The sequence below is a fragment of the Panthera tigris genome, chromosome C1, assembly GCF_018350195.1.
Source record: "Panthera tigris isolate Pti1 chromosome C1, P.tigris_Pti1_mat1.1, whole genome shotgun sequence".
In the NCBI taxonomy this organism is placed as follows: Eukaryota; Metazoa; Chordata; class Mammalia; order Carnivora; family Felidae; genus Panthera; species Panthera tigris.
In genome coordinates, this window is record NC_056667.1 from 25,012,935 (window position 1) to 25,030,572 (window position 17,638).

The 17,638-nt window shown below is 55.2% G+C and overlaps 1 protein-coding gene across 2 annotated transcripts in view; it reads left to right on the plus strand.

Moving 5' to 3' along the window:
- Positions 1 to 579: 579 nt before the first annotated feature.
- Positions 580 to 17,638, plus strand: part of ZNF362 (zinc finger protein 362) — a 38,397-nt gene continuing 21,338 nt past the window's right edge. Inside the window, exons 1-2 of one of the 2 annotated variants that reach the window (XM_042996368.1) lie at positions 580 to 707; positions 12,887 to 13,012. In XM_042996368.1, the coding sequence (XP_042852302.1) occupies positions 12,975 to 13,012 (38 nt within the window). In that variant the 5' untranslated portion in view covers positions 580 to 707; positions 12,887 to 12,974. Of the gene's footprint in view, positions 708 to 12,886; positions 13,013 to 13,989; positions 14,739 to 17,638 lie in introns of those variants that run through there. The other variant, XM_042996366.1, reaches the window with a different exon arrangement.

Here is a 17,638-nt window from a genome sequence, read left to right on the forward strand (position 1 = left end):
CCATCACCCGGGAGGGGGCGGCGAGGCGGCGGCCCGGCCTGGGCGGGACAATGGCCGCGGCCGCCGGGGCCCCGGGAGCCCCCGCGCTGGGGAAGGGGCTGGCCTAGGGCCCGGCGCCGGTGCCCTCCCCGCTCGGCTCTGGCGGGCGGAGGGGGGCGAGGAGTTCCTTTGTGGCTCTGCCTCGGGCGCGGCGCGGGCGGGGGGCGCGGCGCAACTTTGCCAGGCGGCGGCGGCGGCGGCAGCGGCGGCGAGCGCGAGACGAGGCCCCGGGGCCCGAGCGGGGCCCCCAGCGTGCGGCCCGCCCCCGCCCCCCGCCCGGCCCCCTCCCCTCGCGCGCCGTCGCCCGCGCCCGGCGCTGCCCACTCGCGGGAGCCCCCGGGGCCGGACGGGCTGCGCAGCCGGAGAGGCGGGGGCCCGACGCGGCCCCCCCGGAGCCGGGCGCCTGGCGCGGGGGCTCGCCGAGCGCACGGGGGGCCGCGCGGCGCTGCAGACCCAGCCTCCCGCCGCCGCCGCCGCCGCCGCCGCCGCCGCCTCGGCGCTTGCAGAACCCAGAAGTGAACAGCAGGCGACCCGGAAGGTTTGCGCGCGGCTCCGCACCGAGCCGGAGCCCGAGCCGGAGCCCGGAGCCGGAGCCCCAGCCCGGCCCTGCGAGGGCCGCCGGGCGCGGGGCTGCGGCCGCGTCCCGGAGCCGCCGCCAGCACAGCCAGGTCCGTGCGGGCCCGGGGCGCGCGGGGAGCGGGCCCGGCGGCGGCGGGCGCCCGCCCGAGCGCCCGCCCGCGGGAAAGTTGCGCCGAGTTGCGGGCTGGGGCGCGGGCCGGGCGCGGGCGCTGTCAGCGCGGGCCGGGGCGCTCCGAGGGCCCGGGGCCGCCTGCGCCTCGGGCCCGGCCCGGAGCGGCGGCGGCGGCGGCGCGCGGGTAGGAAGTGTCTCCGGCGGCGTGTCTGGGTCTGCTCTCCGAGTGTGTGCGTGTGCGTGTGTGTGTGTGTGTGTGCGTGTGTGTGTGTGTGTGTGTGTGTGTGTGTGTGTGTGTGTGTGTGTTTTCTTAAGCCGGGCTATTCAAACCTGCTGCAATTCTCCGGTAAACAATGATTCATGGGGCTTAATGCAAATAAACGGATTGCAAACGGCGCGGTTCGCGCACTTTGCAGCCGGCCCGGTGGAGCGGCCAGTGCCGGATTTCTCCCCTTTTTTGCAGATCTGCAGAATATGGCGTCCCTGTCCTGTTTTAAAAATAAGCCAGGCTGCCATTTTTGTTTTTCTTTTGTCTGAAAATTTTAATAAAACTGTCTGAGAATGTGGGAGAGGCGGCTGGAAGCAGAGGGGGCACCCGAAGGGTTGGCTTTTTTTCCTTTTCTTTGGCGAGAGCCGCGAGCCTTTCGGGGAGGTGAGACACAATGCAATTGCACTTTAAAGGAAAAAAAAAAGGAAGCCGCTGGGCGATTTGGGGGGGAGGGCTGGGAATTTAAAGTTAACTCCGAAAGTTTTCTTCTTTTTTTTTTTTTAGCTTTTTTTTTTTTTTTTTTTTTTTTCGGAAGGCGGTGAAATGCCGCGAAAGGATCTCGCGGCCCATTTCTCCCCCCCTCCCCCCCCTCCCAGGCAGCCGCCTTTGCAGGATTTTTGGGAAAAAGTTAACTGCCGGTTTCCTCAGAGCTGCGGGGGGCACGTGGAGGGTTGGTGATGGGGACTTGGGGGGACCAGGAAATGTCTTTTTGGAAGAGGCTCTATAAAAATGGCATTGTAAGGAACTATATCCACAGATTTGGCAAATATGGCAATAGGGGCTCTGAATGGGCCCACGGTTTCCAACTCAGACCCCTGGCATGAGGAAATAATCCTGCTCTCCCCTGTCTTGCCTTGGAGCAGTGTGTGTGGGGATGTGGGGGTGTCTCCTTCATGGGTGGCCAGGGGGCCCCCTTGTAGGCAGGAATCATGCCCCGGGCGCTGGGGTGGCTTCTGGAGCCTCCGGCAGTGTGTTTGGTGTTTGGTGGTTGGCAGTTAGAGAGCCCCTTCTTTGATCTGGTGGGCCTCCTGGCCTCTGGAGGTGGCATCTGGTGACACATACCCCCCGGGGTGGTGGGCTTTTGTCAGGGTTCAGGCTAGGGGGGGCCCCAGTGGGTTTTATCTGAGGGGAGGGGCAGGAGAGGGCTGGTCGGTGTGTGGGGGGCACTGGTTTGCTAGTCTGAGCCTCTCCCTGGTGGTCCTCCTACCCTTTATTGCTACTTCTGTCCACACTCTGAAGGCACCTCTCTGGGAGGTAGTTTGGACTTGGGCAAAGTTATTGAAGTATCTTGCTGGACAGGTCAGAGCCTGCTGGCTTTGAAGGCTACAGGAGGGTCTGAAGGCCAGGCCCAGGCGCTGTCCAAGGCTCCAGGGCAGGTTGGGCCTGGTCTTTCCCTCTTTGGGAAAGTTTGTTCAGGAAGGACCTTGAGCCTTTTTCTAGCCCCTGTCCCAGCATCTCCAGGAGGGGAGACCCCTCTAGTTCTCAACTTCTGGTTTGTATCTTGTCTCCACATGACAATGTGAGCTCCCTGAGGGCAGAGTCAGGGATTGAAGGCGGGGTGGGATGGGGGGTGGTGGTTAGGGGTTCAGGGCTGCAGAACTTGGCATGCCTGGGCCAGAGGGTCCCAAGCTAGGTGTTTTTCAGATGAAGAAACTGAGGTTCAGAGTGGGGCAGTGACTTGCCCAAAGTCACACTGCCAGTTAGGAGAGCTGAGATAGGACCCAGATGTCTAGGCTCCCACTTCTGGGCCCTCTCCACTGTTCTCTGTGGAGGCCCTGACTGCTGGAAGAATCATTTTGGACAGAACTGAACTGGAGTAGGACAGCACGTCACCCTTCACTGCCCGCTAACCGACCATGGTAACCCTGGTTTATGAATGGAACTTTACAGTTTGCATAGTGTGGTACATGGTTGTTACCACATCAGGCTCTCCCCGAAACTCACCTGGGTTGAAATTGTCGAGGTGGGGATATTTAACCCCATTTCAAAATTTAGGAAACTGAGGCTTGGAGATGTTAAGCAGTGGCAGATGAGGGCTTAAACAAGCCTCCAGACTCCTTGTCCAGGCCTCTAGGTGGACTTTGGTGCTTGTAGATAAGACTTTCCCCTACCTTCTAGTGTTTGGTCTCTCAAATTCTTCTGCTGACCCAGCGACTGTGTAAAAATCTGGAGGCCCCAACCCTATAGAATGTCAGAGCTGAAAAGGCCCCGAGAGGTCACCTGGTCTCAGAGAGGGGAAGCCAGTGGCTTGAAGTCACCCAGCAGTTTGGGTCCCAGCTAGGACCAGAACCCTGGTCTCCTGTCTCCCTTCCTCTATGAGACACACAGAGGGAGAGTGAACCACTCTACCCTCTGCTAGGCTCCACTGGGCCCTGGGAAGCAGTGATTGCTGCTGGTGGTGATTGCTGATGGGGTAGTGGGTACTGTAATGGCCAACACCTCACCAGAGACGTGGGTTTGTCCAGGGGCTGAGAAATAGGCTATTTTCAGGCTTGGGGAATGGAGGCAAGATGGCCCCAGATGGAAAGGAAGCTGTGTGTGGGTGAGGTGTGGACTGGGTCTGAAGCTAGCCTGGCCTGCCCTTTCCTGGGCAGATACTTCCTTGCCCTGCCTTTCTGTAAAGCAAAGTCAGCCCGTCCTTCCTTCCTTCCTTCCTTCCTTCCTTCCTTCCTTCCTTCCTTCCTTCCTTCCTTCCATCCTTCCTTCCTTCCACTACTCTCAGTGTTTATTTGTTCATTGGCTTTCTAGATCATCCCTTTATTCTTTTCATTATCCATTTGTGAGTTTAGTGGTTGGCCATTTCGGTAGTCCATCCCTCCATCCTTCCATCCATCCAGTCCCCAGCTTACCCAGCACAGGTTGGATGGCCACGTGAGGTACAAGTACAGTCTTCCCGGGCTCTGAAGCCAATGGGGAAGAGGTATGAGACTTCAGGTACGTGGATCATAGGGCAGTATTCGTGGGTGCCTACATGTGTCACAGGGAAGGTCTTTTGGTGAAGAGGAGCCTTAAAAATATCAATGGTTTTAGTTCCACAGACCATCATGATGGTGGATCCAGGTCCTGGGACCAAGTCCCATTTGTGAATCAGACTTTACAGTTTGCACAGGGTGGTACATGGCTTGTGTCACTTTGGACACATTCTTCCCCTTTTTCAATCTCAGTTTCTTCATCCTTAAAATGAGGTACACTGTGAATCTCTTGTGGGTTTGGGGGAGTGATGACAAGAGTGTCTGGACTGTCTCCAAGCCCTGGCCAGGCTATGTTGTAGGAACTCAGTGTACGCGACCTGGATGGTAAGGATTGCTGATCACCAACCTAAGCCCGCCTTGATTTTGAAACCCATCATGATGTCGTCAAAATGAGCGAAATGAGATGGGGACCCTGAACACCCTGCCCTGGCTTGTCGTGCCCCTGCTGAAATTCTTCCAGTGTTTCCAGGGCATTTCAAAGAACAAAAATCCGAAGTTCTTTGTGAGCCTACAAGGCCCTTCGTGGTCTGGGCCTGCCTGGAGCCCCTCGGCCCCCCTGCACACCCCCTCCCCAGGCCCACCACCTCCGCCACACCAGCTTCTTTCTGCACCTTGAATTTACAGGTTGTTGGCAGGGCCTTTGCCTATCCTCCACCTAGAACCCTCCCAAATGTTTGCATGGCCAGCACCTTCTTGTCTCACAGGTTTCTGCTCAGATGTCACCTCCTCCGAGGGGCTTCCCTGACCACTTGCTCTGGAATAGCTTCCCACTCTGTCACGTCAGCACCTTTCCACTTTCTCTTGTGGCCCTTATCGGTATCTGAAGCTTTCTCATTTATTCTTCATTTGCACTTCTTGCCTGTCTACACTGCTGAACATGCTTCAGCCCCTCGCAGGCGAGTCGGCAGGTGTTTCCAGCACGGTGTGGCTGGGGCTTTAGTGGAGGTGAAGAAATGCCAGGAGCCCAGGTGTGGCAGTGGCCCTGCATGTAGAGCAGTGCCTGGGAGATGAAGTGACACTGAGCTCTGTCCTCTTCTCCCCCGGGAGGCTCCTGGCTGTTGTTAAGAAATAACGAGGTGATTAAATCATGGGATCTGAGAATCTCCGTCTCTTCCAATCTCAGAACCTTTGACACTTGGAGTCTTCATGTGCTCTGATCTGGGATTTAGAATCTTAGAAAAAGGACTTTCTCTGCCTTACTTATTTAACCGTGCAGAGTACTTCCTTTGGATCAGGCCACGTTCCCCGAGAGTTTATAAGTGTTAACGTATTAAATTCTCATTGTCGTCACCCCCATTTTACAGATGAGGAAATCGAGGCACAGAGAGACTAGGTAACTTGCCCGAGTCCACAGACCTTGGTGGGGGCATTTCAGGATTTGAACCCAGTACTCTGGGACTCCTTAGAATCCTACAGCTATTGAAGGGAAGTCCAGCCTCACCCGACACTCCCCGCCCCTGCACAGAGCAATAATCCCCCTCCCACATCCTTGACAAAAGGGCCTCTGATCTCAGCTGGAGTGGTGGGGCGCCCCCAGCCTCTTCTTGTCAGACAAATTGTCCTTGCCAGAAAGATTTTCTCTACAAAGTATAAAGTGCTGCGCTTCCCCTGTGAATAACAACTGGGTGGTGATGTTAGCGTTATGGAGTCCCAGTGCTTTTGACCTTGTGATTTCATGACTTTGGCAGCCTTTTTCTCCCCACTGAGTTGTGAGCTCCTTGAAGGGCAGACCGCTTTGGTGCACGGTGCTGAATGTACGGGCGAGTGAAAGAATGAGTGTGTACAAAGCATGGGTCCCGAGTTCCTCCTGTGCCTGGAGCACTGTGCTAGGCACCTGCCCAGGGTATCGGACAGGCCTGGTGTACTCGGGGAAAGAGGACAGTTCTCTCTCCACGTAGCCCCAAGAAAGTCTCCCTCTGATGATGTTTATGTACCCAATTCCTTGAGAATCATTTGAGATCTAAAGTCATGCACTAACTGGAGAGAGGTAGGCCTCACAGATTACCCAGGCAAACCTCACCCTGTCCACTGGGGGAATAAAGCAGGAAGGGAGAGGAGTAGGTAGGGCTTGTCCAAGGCCACACACACCTTACAATGCTTTGCGTGGCACGCTTTCTGCTCCCCAGGTGCCAACAGGCTGCCACAGTATGTGGCTTGGGGTTTAAGGGCAGGAACAGTGCTTGTTGGGGAAGCTGCTCCCTCTTTAGTGCCCGTCTCTTTACATCCATAAAGGAGTCACATTCCTGGATGTACAGGCCCCATAAGGGGCCCGGTGCCTCACCTGGCACTTGGGTGGGATTGAACAGGTGGGCATGGCTTCCTGGAACCTGCGGCTGGGGCCGGGCTTTGGAGACTGGGTAGGATTTGGGGAGGGGACCAAGTGGTGTCTTCAGTGGATAAGGTGTGTAGGGAACGCCAAGGGATTTGCTTCTGGGGCCCAAAGTGTCCTGGCTTGTCCCTGCTTCATCCATATAGCTATAGGATACAGCTGGGGGAGATGGGCCCCCACCATCTGGGCCCTTCTCTGAGCTTTGGGCAAAGGTTTCATGCTCCTTAAGGGGACAGACTAGCCATTTCAGGTTCTTTGATGAGGGGGAGGGTACCTGGCTGGGGTGGGCACACCCCCAGATACACTTAAACATGCACATTCATATGTAATCACACTATCAACCATTTCACTACCATCCCCCTTTTTTTTTTTTTAAGTTTATTTATTTATTTTGAGAGAGGGAGAGGGAGGGGCAGAGAGAGGGGGAGAGAGAGAATCCCAACCCAAGCTGGCCCCATGCTTAGTGTGGAGCCCGATGCGGGGTTCGATCTCCCAACCGTGAGGTCACGACCTGAGCCGAAATCAAGAGTCAGACGCTGAACCGACTGAGCCACCCAGGCGCCCCTCGCTACCGTTTTTGACGTGTTCCGCCTGCCCGGTTTTGCCAACTTGGGCTGCTCCCCTGCTATTTCAGAAACACCACCAGGCATACCCGAACCGGGCCTGCAGGAGCCAGCAGTTCAGGAGGCACGTCTGCTGGAGTGCACATCCACACACACGGTACACACACATCACACACACACATGCACTCCCGCCACTCACAGGGTTACCACCCCCGCCTATACCCTCCCAGGAAACGATGCGTAGCTACAAGCCTGTCCCTCATGTGCGTTCCCACACCAGCTTCATCATCTGCACACGGGCATACTTGGGCACGCGTGTGTCTTACATGTAGGTACATCTTGCAGGCACACACTCGTTTCCACCCACGAAGGCGTAGCCTCACATCCTGGGCCTTGCGCACGAGCCCTCAGGTGTACCCTCGCACTGGCGTGTGGACCCATGCCCTGCCTGGATCGGCTTGGGGCGGTGGAGCCGGCAGCTCAGCTTCTCCCCTTGGTTCAGTGGTATTTCTTGAGCATTTACTATATCCCAGGCCATGTGCTAGACGCTGCTGCAGGTAGAGGTGAGGAGCGTCGATGTGGTCCCTGCCCTCGCAGGGGAGACCCACATTACACCGAAGAGCACACGGATGGTGATTGATTACAGATTTTGGCAAATGCTAGGAAGGAAATACTTCTCTGGGAAGCTACGCTTCCCTGTAACTTCTTGGTTTTAGGTTTACTGTGGTGTATGTAGGGCAGAGGTGCTTCTGGGAGGGAGTGCTGAAGTGTTCCAGGTAAAGGGCATTCTGGCCAGAGAATGGCCTGGGCAAAGACCATGAAGTGGGAAATCAAGGAACATGGAGAAGGTGATGGCCCCAAGACCATCCCTTGGGGGTGATGTAAAGGGAGGGTGTAAAGGGCAAGGGCAAGGTGGGCTTGGTGTGGCAGGGCCTGTAGTAGGTCTTCCCCGGCCTGTTTGCCCCTCTCCAGGCGTCTAGCCTGGGCCCTCCCCACCCTTCTCTGACCAGCCAACCCTCTGCTGACTTGCCCTGCTTAGGGCCCACTCTCTTTGCCGGCCTCTACCCCAGGCCTGTGCTTTGCCTGACCTGCCCCACAGGCTGCCTGCCCCCCCCCCCCCCCCCGGGGATCCTGAGGCATAGCATGAGAACAGGCTGTGACCACCTGCCAGGGCTTCCCAGCCTGGGACCTCTAGGACCCGACTAGAAAGCTCCTGGGGACCAGGCCAGAGCCTGGGGGGTTCAGCATTCGGCTCTCCCGTTTGGAGTTAATCCCAGACTTGGCTCTCCAGCAGTCGGCGGAGCAGCCCCTGGGGGTCCTAAAAGCCTGCCTGAGCTGCTGTACTCCCCCCACCGCAGCCCAGTTCACCTCCTTGGTTGGTCAGATTTCCATGTGGGTCTTTGGAATGTTGGGAAGGGCTCCCTTACGCCTTAGAGAACCTAACAGAACAACAATAGCTAAGGCTTACAGAGCCCTTACTGCACCAGGCACCATTCTCAAGACTGGGTACCTACGAACTCCAAATGACAGCGACAGCCCTGTGGACACACCATTGTCATCCTCAGTTTGGTAACAATCTCAAGGCCCGAGCTGGGGTTTTGACCCGGGCTGTTTTGTACAGAAACTGCTTTTAGCCCCTGAGTTGCCATTTGTCCCTCAGAGGATCCAGGAACCCAGACTGTGATTTCGTTGAAACTCTGTTTTATAAAGGTCACACAGCAAGCTGGCGGCAGTGGGTTCAAGCTCCCTCTGCCCTCATCAGCTGTGTGACTGGGCCGGAGCCCCATTCTTGACTCCAAACAAGGAAGAGATTGGGGTAGAAGCCAGGAGGGCGGGGCCCTCAGGGGATGGGAGAAGGGACATGGGGTCGGGGCCTGTTGGGTGCCCGGGGTGTGTGTTTTCTAAGTAGTCATTTAGTTGTTCGTCTATGTTCTTAGCATCTTTCTGAATGTGTGTCGTGTTTCGAAATGCTCACAGCATCTACTTCACAGGGTCGTTTGGAGCCTGAGAGAAATGCTTGTCAACTGTCTGACAGTGCCTGGCATGGAACACAGGCTCAGTTACTTCTTCTTCTTGTCATTTCACGCCGGCAGAAGGAGTTCCGTGTGGGGATGGGAGCTGGGAGTCCCCAGGGGAGATGGAAGCAGAGAAGGGCATGTATTCTAAGCCAGCAGAAGGGTAACTAACCTCAGGAGCTCACAGCTATGCCAGGGACTGGGTGGACAAGGAACCAGGCAATTCTAGCTTAGTGGGATCAGTGCTGTGGTGGAGGAGGCCCAGGAGGCTGTGGGAGCTCAGGGGAGAGGCTGCAAATACAGCTGTGGGGGGGGGGCTGGTGAGCAGGAAGGCTTCCCTAGGGCTGTGACGCCTGAGCTGACTGGTGGTTGATGGGCACCTGGCACAGCTTTCGCTGGATGATGGAAGGACACAGGCTGTGCAAAGGCACGGTGGCATGAAAAAGCAGCTTGTTTTGGGGGAACTGCAGGTGGTATTGTGGGGCTGGAAGGAGGGAGGCCATGGGGATGTACCTGTTGGGATGCATATGGCCTGCAGAGCCTCACTGGCAAAGGCCTCTGTGCTGGGGATTTTGAACCATACCTCAAAAGTGATGGGAACCCGAGAGAGATTTCAAGCAGGAGTGAGTGACCTGGGCAGGCTTTGGCCTGAGCCTCCCCTCCGAAGCCTCCACCCAGGACGGGGAGCCCCTTCCTGGCTCTGTGTTCCTGACTGGGGTCTGGGGTGTGGCTGGAGGCTCACTGTGGGACCTTGAGCAAGCCCCTGGCCCTCTTCTAGCCCTTCTCTCCTCCTGGGTAAACCCGCAGGGCCTGAGGCCAGAATCCTCGTGGAGCTGTGGGCAGGGGTTGGGCTGTGTTGCTTAGCCTAAGCTTGCTGAACCTATAGTTTTATTAATATTCCTTTTAAAAAGTCATGTAACTACCCTGCAGAAAAGTCAGAATAGGGAAATGAGGTAAGTCCAAACCTGCCATTTCTGCTCTCACCCCAAGCCGGAAGCACCGTCACTGTTAGCATTCTGGCTTTTCCTTCCCTCCTCTCAGTACCTGGTTTTTATATGGATATCATTGCTCCGTCCGTCCGTACAATTTAGAAAATCTGCTCCCCTACCCCATCCACCTGACAAATGTATCACGAGTGCTGCATGAGTGCAGTGGGGTTCCAGTCCTTTCTAACAGATCCAGTGTTGGGGTGGAAAGCGTGGGCTTTGGAGCCTGACTTTCTGGGTTCAAACCATACACGCTTGACTTTGGGCGAGTTACCTAATCTCTCAGTGCCTCAGTTCCTTGTAAGGTTGATATGAGAGTTAAATGAGTCATTACAATGCCGGTAAACACTGGCCGTTATTAATGGTTGTAGACTATGTCACTGTGTAACATGATTTACAGAGCCATCCTCCCATTGTTTAAAATTTTAGCTGTTTTCAGTTTTTCAATATGGTAAAAAACAAAACAAACAAAAAAAAACAAAACAAAAACCACTGAAGCAAACAGCTTTGTACATAAACCTTTGTCTATATTTGGGTTATTTTCTAGGGACAGATGACCAAGAATGGGATCACTAGGCCAGGAAGTCTGAACATTTTTTTGAGCTCTTGTCACGTTATTGCCAGACTGTTTTTAGAAATGTTCCAATTTGCACTCCCACCAATAACGCATAGAAGTGCCAATTTCATCATACCCTCACCAGCATAGCGTATTATCATTTTCTTATTTCTCTTTGCTATTTTAAGAGGTGAACCTCATTTCATTTTCACTGCCAGGGAAGCAGAACTATTCTTTGTTTATTAGCTGTTAACATCCTTTTTGGTCTGCTAGCCTTTACAGAGCACACATAGCCCCTTCTCAGACCAATTAGGAAGATAGGGCTTAGATATAGGAAACAGGGAACGGAGTTTAGTGCCAGGGGAGGGGAGGGGACTTCCCTCTATCTAGGCCATAACACTCAGTTGCCTCCACATTGAGCATCCATTCATTCATTCATTCATTCAAACACTTATCAGGTACTCTTAGGGCCTAAAAGGTAAATTACCCAGCCATGATTCTGCCCTGACAGAGAGCATGTCCAACAGCAGAGATGGACAAGAACACAGACAGAAAATACAGGGATGTGTGCTCTGATGATAGATGTGTAGGGCACAAAGGGAACAGAGGAGAGGCTCCCAACACAGCCCAGGAGGTGATAGTGGTAGAGCAGTTTTGGAAGGCTTTCAGGAGGAAGTGGTCCATAAGCTGGAGCTTGAGGATAATCTGCAGTTAGCTAGTGAAGTGGGGAGGTCAGACGGTTCCAGGGAGAGGGGGCAGCCTGACTGATGGTGAGGAAGTAAGAAGGGAAGTGGAGCACTAGGGGATCTCTCTCTGGCTGGGCAGAGTATAAGGTGGCCATTGAGGCCACAGAGTCAGCAGGGACCAGACAAACAAGGCCCCAGGAATCCAGACCTTGTCTGGAGGGAAGTAGGGAGCTATGGAAGGTTCTAAGGAGGTGAATATTGTGATTTGCTTTTGTCTTTTAGAAATCTCACAGCGACTGCAGAAGGAGAGTGGAATGGGGGGTGTGGGTAGAGGTGGGGAAACCAGTGAAGGGACTCTTGCAGTAGCCGAAGAGGGCCTGGCCCCGGGCAGAGAAGGTGCTGGAGACCTTCTTTCCCTACCCTGCAGAATCCTAAAAGCAGCCTCACAGTGCACAGCGAATGTTACCTCTGCTGGGTAGCCCTTGCTGACATCCACCACTGCCAACCAGGTCATGCCTTCCTGGAGGACGGGGCGGTGCAGGGCCTGGCACGCAGTGGTCAGTTGAGTGCCTACCACCAGCTGACCCTGATCCCACCCCTGCCCCTCCGTGCCTCCAGACCCTCTGTCTCTTCCCCCTCTGCCTTGAGCTGCCAACAGTTTTCTGTCTTTTCTTTGAGAATAAATTTATTGTTTTCATTATAAAAGCAACTGAACGGCATTACGGAGACTCTGGAAATCAGAGAAACAAAGACAAAAACCAGATCAGCTCCAGCCACCTCTCCCAGCCCTCCCTCTGGGTGTGGTTCCCTGCAGCTTGCTTTTTCTGACGCAGGTTTTTATTTTTGCCTCCTTGTAATCATAGTGTCCGGACCGTTTTGGGTCCTGCTCTCTCCCATTTGCTTTGTTGGGAGCTCGTTCCTCTGTGGCCATGGGGTCTGGGCAGATCTCAGTTTTTGATGCCTGTGGGATGGTTTGGGGATGGGGGTGGGACAGGGTTGTTTAACCGCACCCTGCTGTCCTGCAGTGGGCAAGGCTAGTCACATGCCACCCTGGGCTGCCTGTCTGCATTGTGTCTGTTTGTCTGTACCTGGACCACCCCAGCCACCTGGTGTACCCCTTCTTCAGTGCCCCTTTGTGGAGCTTACAAGGCTGGCCTCAGGGGCCACCTTCCTGGGAAACGGTCATGGACAGATCTGGTTTTAAATCTAGACTTGGCTCTGTGACCTCAGGCAAGTTACTTAACCTCTCTGGACTTCAGTTTCCTCATCTGTATCATGAGTCTATTGCCCCAGTAAAATAATGGCTGTAAAAATGCCCTGACACAGTTCCTGGCCCACTGTAAGTGCTCAAGAAAAGGTAGTCAATATTATTGTGTTTTTTCATTCTACAAAGAGTTTCTGAGACCACTCTGGGCTAGGTGCTGGAATGGCAAAGATGAATGAGCACTAGTTATACCTGTGAAGAGCTCGTGGTCTGGCAGGGAAGTCACCCAGGGAAACAGATAAGCATACCAATCGGCACTGGAGTGCTGGACCAGACCTGGGTGGTGTCCTAACTCCATTACTTGCTAGCTGTGTGACTTTGGGGAGGTTGGTCAACCTCTCTGAGCTGCAGTTTCCTCTTCTGTTAAATGCACATCTCACAGGATCATTGGGAAGATTCAGTGCCATGATGCATATGACACACTCAGCACAGTGCCTGGCACGTAGTAGGTGTTGAAATCAATAGTAGCTGCCATTTTATTATTACTGTTATTGTTATTGTTATTCCCATATACAAGGTGCTGTTGGGAACACAGAGGAAGTGACTGACTGGGGGTTCAGGGAAAGCTCCGTAGAAGAGGGAACACTTGAGCTGGGTCTTGAAGGATGAGTAGAAGTTCACCAAGTGGGAAAGGACACTCTAGGTAAGGAACCTGTGACTCCAGGTTGAAATCTGTCAATGAGGGGTTTGTTCTCTGCGGGCGGGGATTAAGGAATTGTGATCATCCCAACTTCAAGTGCCCTCACTGCCTCCCCCTGGATCTCCCCTGGGGGCCGTGTGCACTCCCCTTCCTGTAACAGCACCCACCTGTCTTGGCAGCTGTGGGTTCCTGCTCTGTGTCCCCATCTGTCCGTGTGTGAGACTACAGGTCTGTGTCTGTCATGTGTGTCCGAGTTTGGTGCTGTCTGCATGTTCCTGTGACCATGTTTGTCTGCGTGGGTGTCCGGAGGGCCTCCTGGGCCACGTGGTGGGGGGCGACCTGCATGCTTCCTTGGCCTCCAGCTCCAACCAAATAGCCAGGCCTCCTCGGTCACTCTCCTCCCTGGCCCAGCTCGGCCCATGCCTCTCACTTCCATTCCATTCTCCAGGGGCCTCCTGACGGGTGTCCTCCTGCTGCCCCTCTCCTGGCCTCTCCAGTCCCTTCCGCACGCAGCAGTCAGAGGGGTCTCTCTAGACCACAGATTCTGCCCCGTCACCCACTGCTCCGAGTCCAGACTCCAGGCCTAGGATTCAGGAATCGACCTTCTAGGTCAGGTCCTGACTGCTGCTCCAGCCTCCTCCCCCCTCTCCCAGTCCTCGCTGGAATGCTCCGCTCTCCTCACACAGCGCTCCTGCTTCTCACCTCTGGGGGTGTGCCCAGGCTGCTGCTTCCGCCGGGAATGCTCCCCACTCCTTTGTTGCCTGGCTAACTCCCACTTACCCTTTAAGACCCAAAGCAGGCATCACCTCCACTGGGAAGTCCTCCCTGATCCTTTTTTCCATCCTGGGTCAGGTCCCTGGCTCTGGGCTGCTCATCCCTCACTTGAGGGGCAGGAGCAAGTGCTTTGCCCAAGATCACACAGCCGGTGAGTTGGAGCCGAGATTTGAATCCAGGTACATTGGGCTCTAAACAAAGCAGGCTGTTCCCTGGTCCAGGTGAGGTGATCGTAGCTAGGACTCGGGGAGAGGAGTGGGTGGATTTGAGGGAGAATTTGGAAATGCAGTCCCGTGGATGCGGCTTGTGGTGGATCTGAGCTGGGAGGGGAGGGCAGGGACGTGTCGGGGACCCGTGTGTGTCTGTGGCAGGAGCATCTGGGTGGTCGGGGATGGCTACGGGGGTACATGTCCTAGGGGAAGACCAAGTCTCTCAGCCCACGAGACAGCAAAAGGGAGGTAGTTGGAAGGTGGGCCCGGAGCTCCAGAGGCAGGCTTGGTCTGGGGGTGCAGACTTGGGGCGTGGCTGGGTTTTCAAATCCTAGAGTGGATGGGCCACCCAGGGACGAGGTGGGCGGGAGAGAAAAGCCTGGCCTGCGGGTGGGAGCTGTGAGAGACGCTGAGATGAGGAGCCCAGGGTCACAGCACACAGAGCTTCACAGAGGGCTGAGGCAGCGTGAGGCCATGAAAGGTCAGCCTGGACCACGTGAAGGTCCTCGGTGGCATGTAGCCGGTCTCAGGTGAGAGTTCTCTTTGGTAGACGCTTGAGGGGTCACATGTCTGCTTCCTCCACTTAGCTTGGGGCTCCCGGATGGCAGGACTCTCCCGTTTGCCTCAGGATCCCCAGCGCTGGTCCCGGTGTGGCCCAGAGAACGTATCCAGAACAAATGGATGGACAGATGGATGGATAGATGGGCCGGCTGCCATCAGGATGCTGTTGACAGAAGCAGCTCTAGGTGTTTCATTCATCCACCCATCCAACTTTCTTCACCTTTTAGAGCCAGAAAAATGAAGTGACAGTGTGCTTGGCCCGCTGTAAGGGTCAGGGCTCGGTGTTTCACGGCTCACAGCACAGTCTGGGCTTCTCTCTGGGGCTTGAAGCCCGGTGTGCACGTCCTGTCCGACCACCAGCAGTGTCTCTTCTGCCTGTCCCCACGGGAATGCTCAGCCGCAGCCCACCTGGCTCCTCTGCCCCTGCCCCCATCTCCTCTCCCCTGCCCCGGCCCTCAGGCTGCGCCCTCTGACCTCAGGCCCCTTAGCTCTGTTGCTTCCCCAGCCCAGCACACTCCCTTGATGCCTTCTCCCCGCCAGCATCCCAGCCCAGCCCCAGTGGGCACTCCGTACCCCCACTACCTCCCCTCTCCAGCTCTCTTTTTGGTGCCTGAAGGTGGCTGCTCATGGACCCGAACCTGCCTTGACCTTTCAGACCTCCATGCCTCTGCTCAAGCTGTGGCCCCTGCTGGGAAGGCCTTTCTGCTGTCCACCTATTGTAAACACACACCTGACCAGTCTTGCTCCTGCTTAAAACCCCTCCCTTAAGACAAGGTCTGAGCGCCTTAGCCCAGCCCTAGCCACCCTCCCCACTCGCCTCTTGCGACGGCCTGCCATGTCATGTAGGTCCCAGGGTTGCAGAGGTGGATACCCACCTCACAGGCTTTCTGGGAGGCTCACACGAGCTACTCCTGAAGTGCTCCTAGCAGTGTTCCTGACACTCAGTAGGAGCTCAGCAAATGCCCCCCCCCCACCCCTGCCTGCCTTCCCTGCATCTGACACACAGTAGGTATACACCAGGGCAAGGGTCACAGACTGAATCACTAAATTACTTAAGACCAGCCAGAGGAGGATGAGGAGAAATTAGGAAGAGACTGCGGGGATCAGATTAAGTGGCCCAGGTCAGACCCGTCCCTTCTGTGGGCCTGTGCCAAGCCAGGGCGAGGGGCCATCCCTGCCTGGCCAGGAGCCAGACAAGTAGCAGAGAGGTTGCTCTATTCCAGCCATGGGACCCTAGGCCAGCCACCTTCTTCCCCATACCTCCCTAGCCAGGGAGGGGCTTTGGGAAACCTGAACTTGGCATTGAGCTGAAGAGAAGTAGGAAATGCCAAGGAACAGCTGGTGTGGTAGGCAGAGCCCTGGGCCGGGGTGGGGCAGGGCAGGAATGAGGCAGAGCAGCCTGCTTCACCCCATTTCACAGATGAGGAGAACTGAGGCTCTGAGAGCCAGTGCCCAACCTGGCGGTGCAGTGCTGCCTCCGTCCTTGTGGCCTGGAGCAAAGTGCTTCCCTCTGTGAAATGGGGATGAGACTATTCCCTGCTTCCTTGGGCTCTGAGGAGAAGGCCTGTGGGTACAGAAGAGCTTTGTCAACCGTCGAACTGTATGTGGCTGTCTTGAGTTCTGATTATTATTCCTTTATGTATTCATTCCGTCATACAACTCCTGTTGTTGGTCACCTCTAGGCCTGGCTGCTGGGGATGCTGAGATGAGTGAGACAGGTGTATCCAGTTCTCGGCTCCCCTTCCCCCGCCCCAGCCTGGAGCCTCCTCTCCCAGGCTCTTCAGCTCAGTCCCCTTCACGTTTTCCCTGGTGGACGACAGCTGGGAGGGACAGCTTCTGGATGTGTGGGTGCCTGCCCCCGAGCTGTGCGCATTGTATCCTAAGACAGGGCATATTCACAAGCCTGCAGTCAGGATGCCTTGTCTTTCCCTTGAACAGCTAAGGGACTAATCAGCTGGACTTTGGAGTCAGGCAGATTAGAGGGGGAATCTCAGCTCTACTTACTTGCTGTGTGACCTTGACTAAGTCACTCCACCTCTCTGAACTTTGTTTCAGTTGTAAGATGGGGATGATGAGAGTACCTGCCTTTCAGTGTCAGTGGGCCTGGCACAGGGTAGACACTTGGTAAATGGCAGCCTCCTCACTGTTCTTGTGTTGAGGTCTTTCTGAGAAAGGGATCTGGAACAGTCAGGGAGAACTCCAGGCAGGAAGTGCGTCTTGTTCTGGGCTGGGAGGGAAGGGGCAGCTTGGTGTCTGCAGATAGAGGGAGCAGGAGGGCCCTTAGAGGGCAGGGGCCGACCCAGCCACCCCAGAGGAGGGTACTATGACCTTCCGCCTGGCCAGGCTCAGACCCTACCCAGCCCCCAGGCTGGGAGTGAAAGGGCAAAGGTTGTTCTGTGTAGGCCACTTGCATAAGAGATTTGCTCAACCAAGGACTGGGGGGTTGCAAAGCGAACTCCCCAGAGGAAAGGGCTTGAGCAAATCCACTTTCTAGTTTGACTCTGGTACCCTAGCCTGTGGTCTTGGACAGGTCCCTTCCCCTCTCTCCAAGCCTCAGTTTCTTCACCTATAAAATGGGGTAATAATACCTCCCGTGCCTATTTCTCAAGTAAAGATTACAAGGATAATTTATGTAAAAGATCTTTCTTAAAGTGTTGAGATTAGATTGTATTGAGAATTTTCCCCTAAACCCCTCTGCCTGCCATTCTGGTAGGGGCTCCTCAGGCTTCTAAGACCAGGAGATGAGGTGGAAGGCATTTCGTTTTGGCCTTGACGGTCAAACAGTCATTTAAACAGCAATACCAGTAGGTATTTAGTTAGTAATTACTGTAGGAGCAAGATAAATAAGAGAATTTTGATAGGGAGTAAGGCCTAATGGAAAACTCCGTTCAGCACGGTCCCTGTAAGTCACTTCTTGACTTACTCTAGGGTTGCAGGAAGACTTGAACCCTCTGGAAGAGTAAGATAGCTCTGAAGGCCCATCCTTCACACTGCTCTGGGTGAAAGGCCTAATTGCACAGCCTGCCAAGGAAATTGCCAGAAGTGAGGGCCACCAGATAGGCTGTCACATACTTCTACTGAAGAG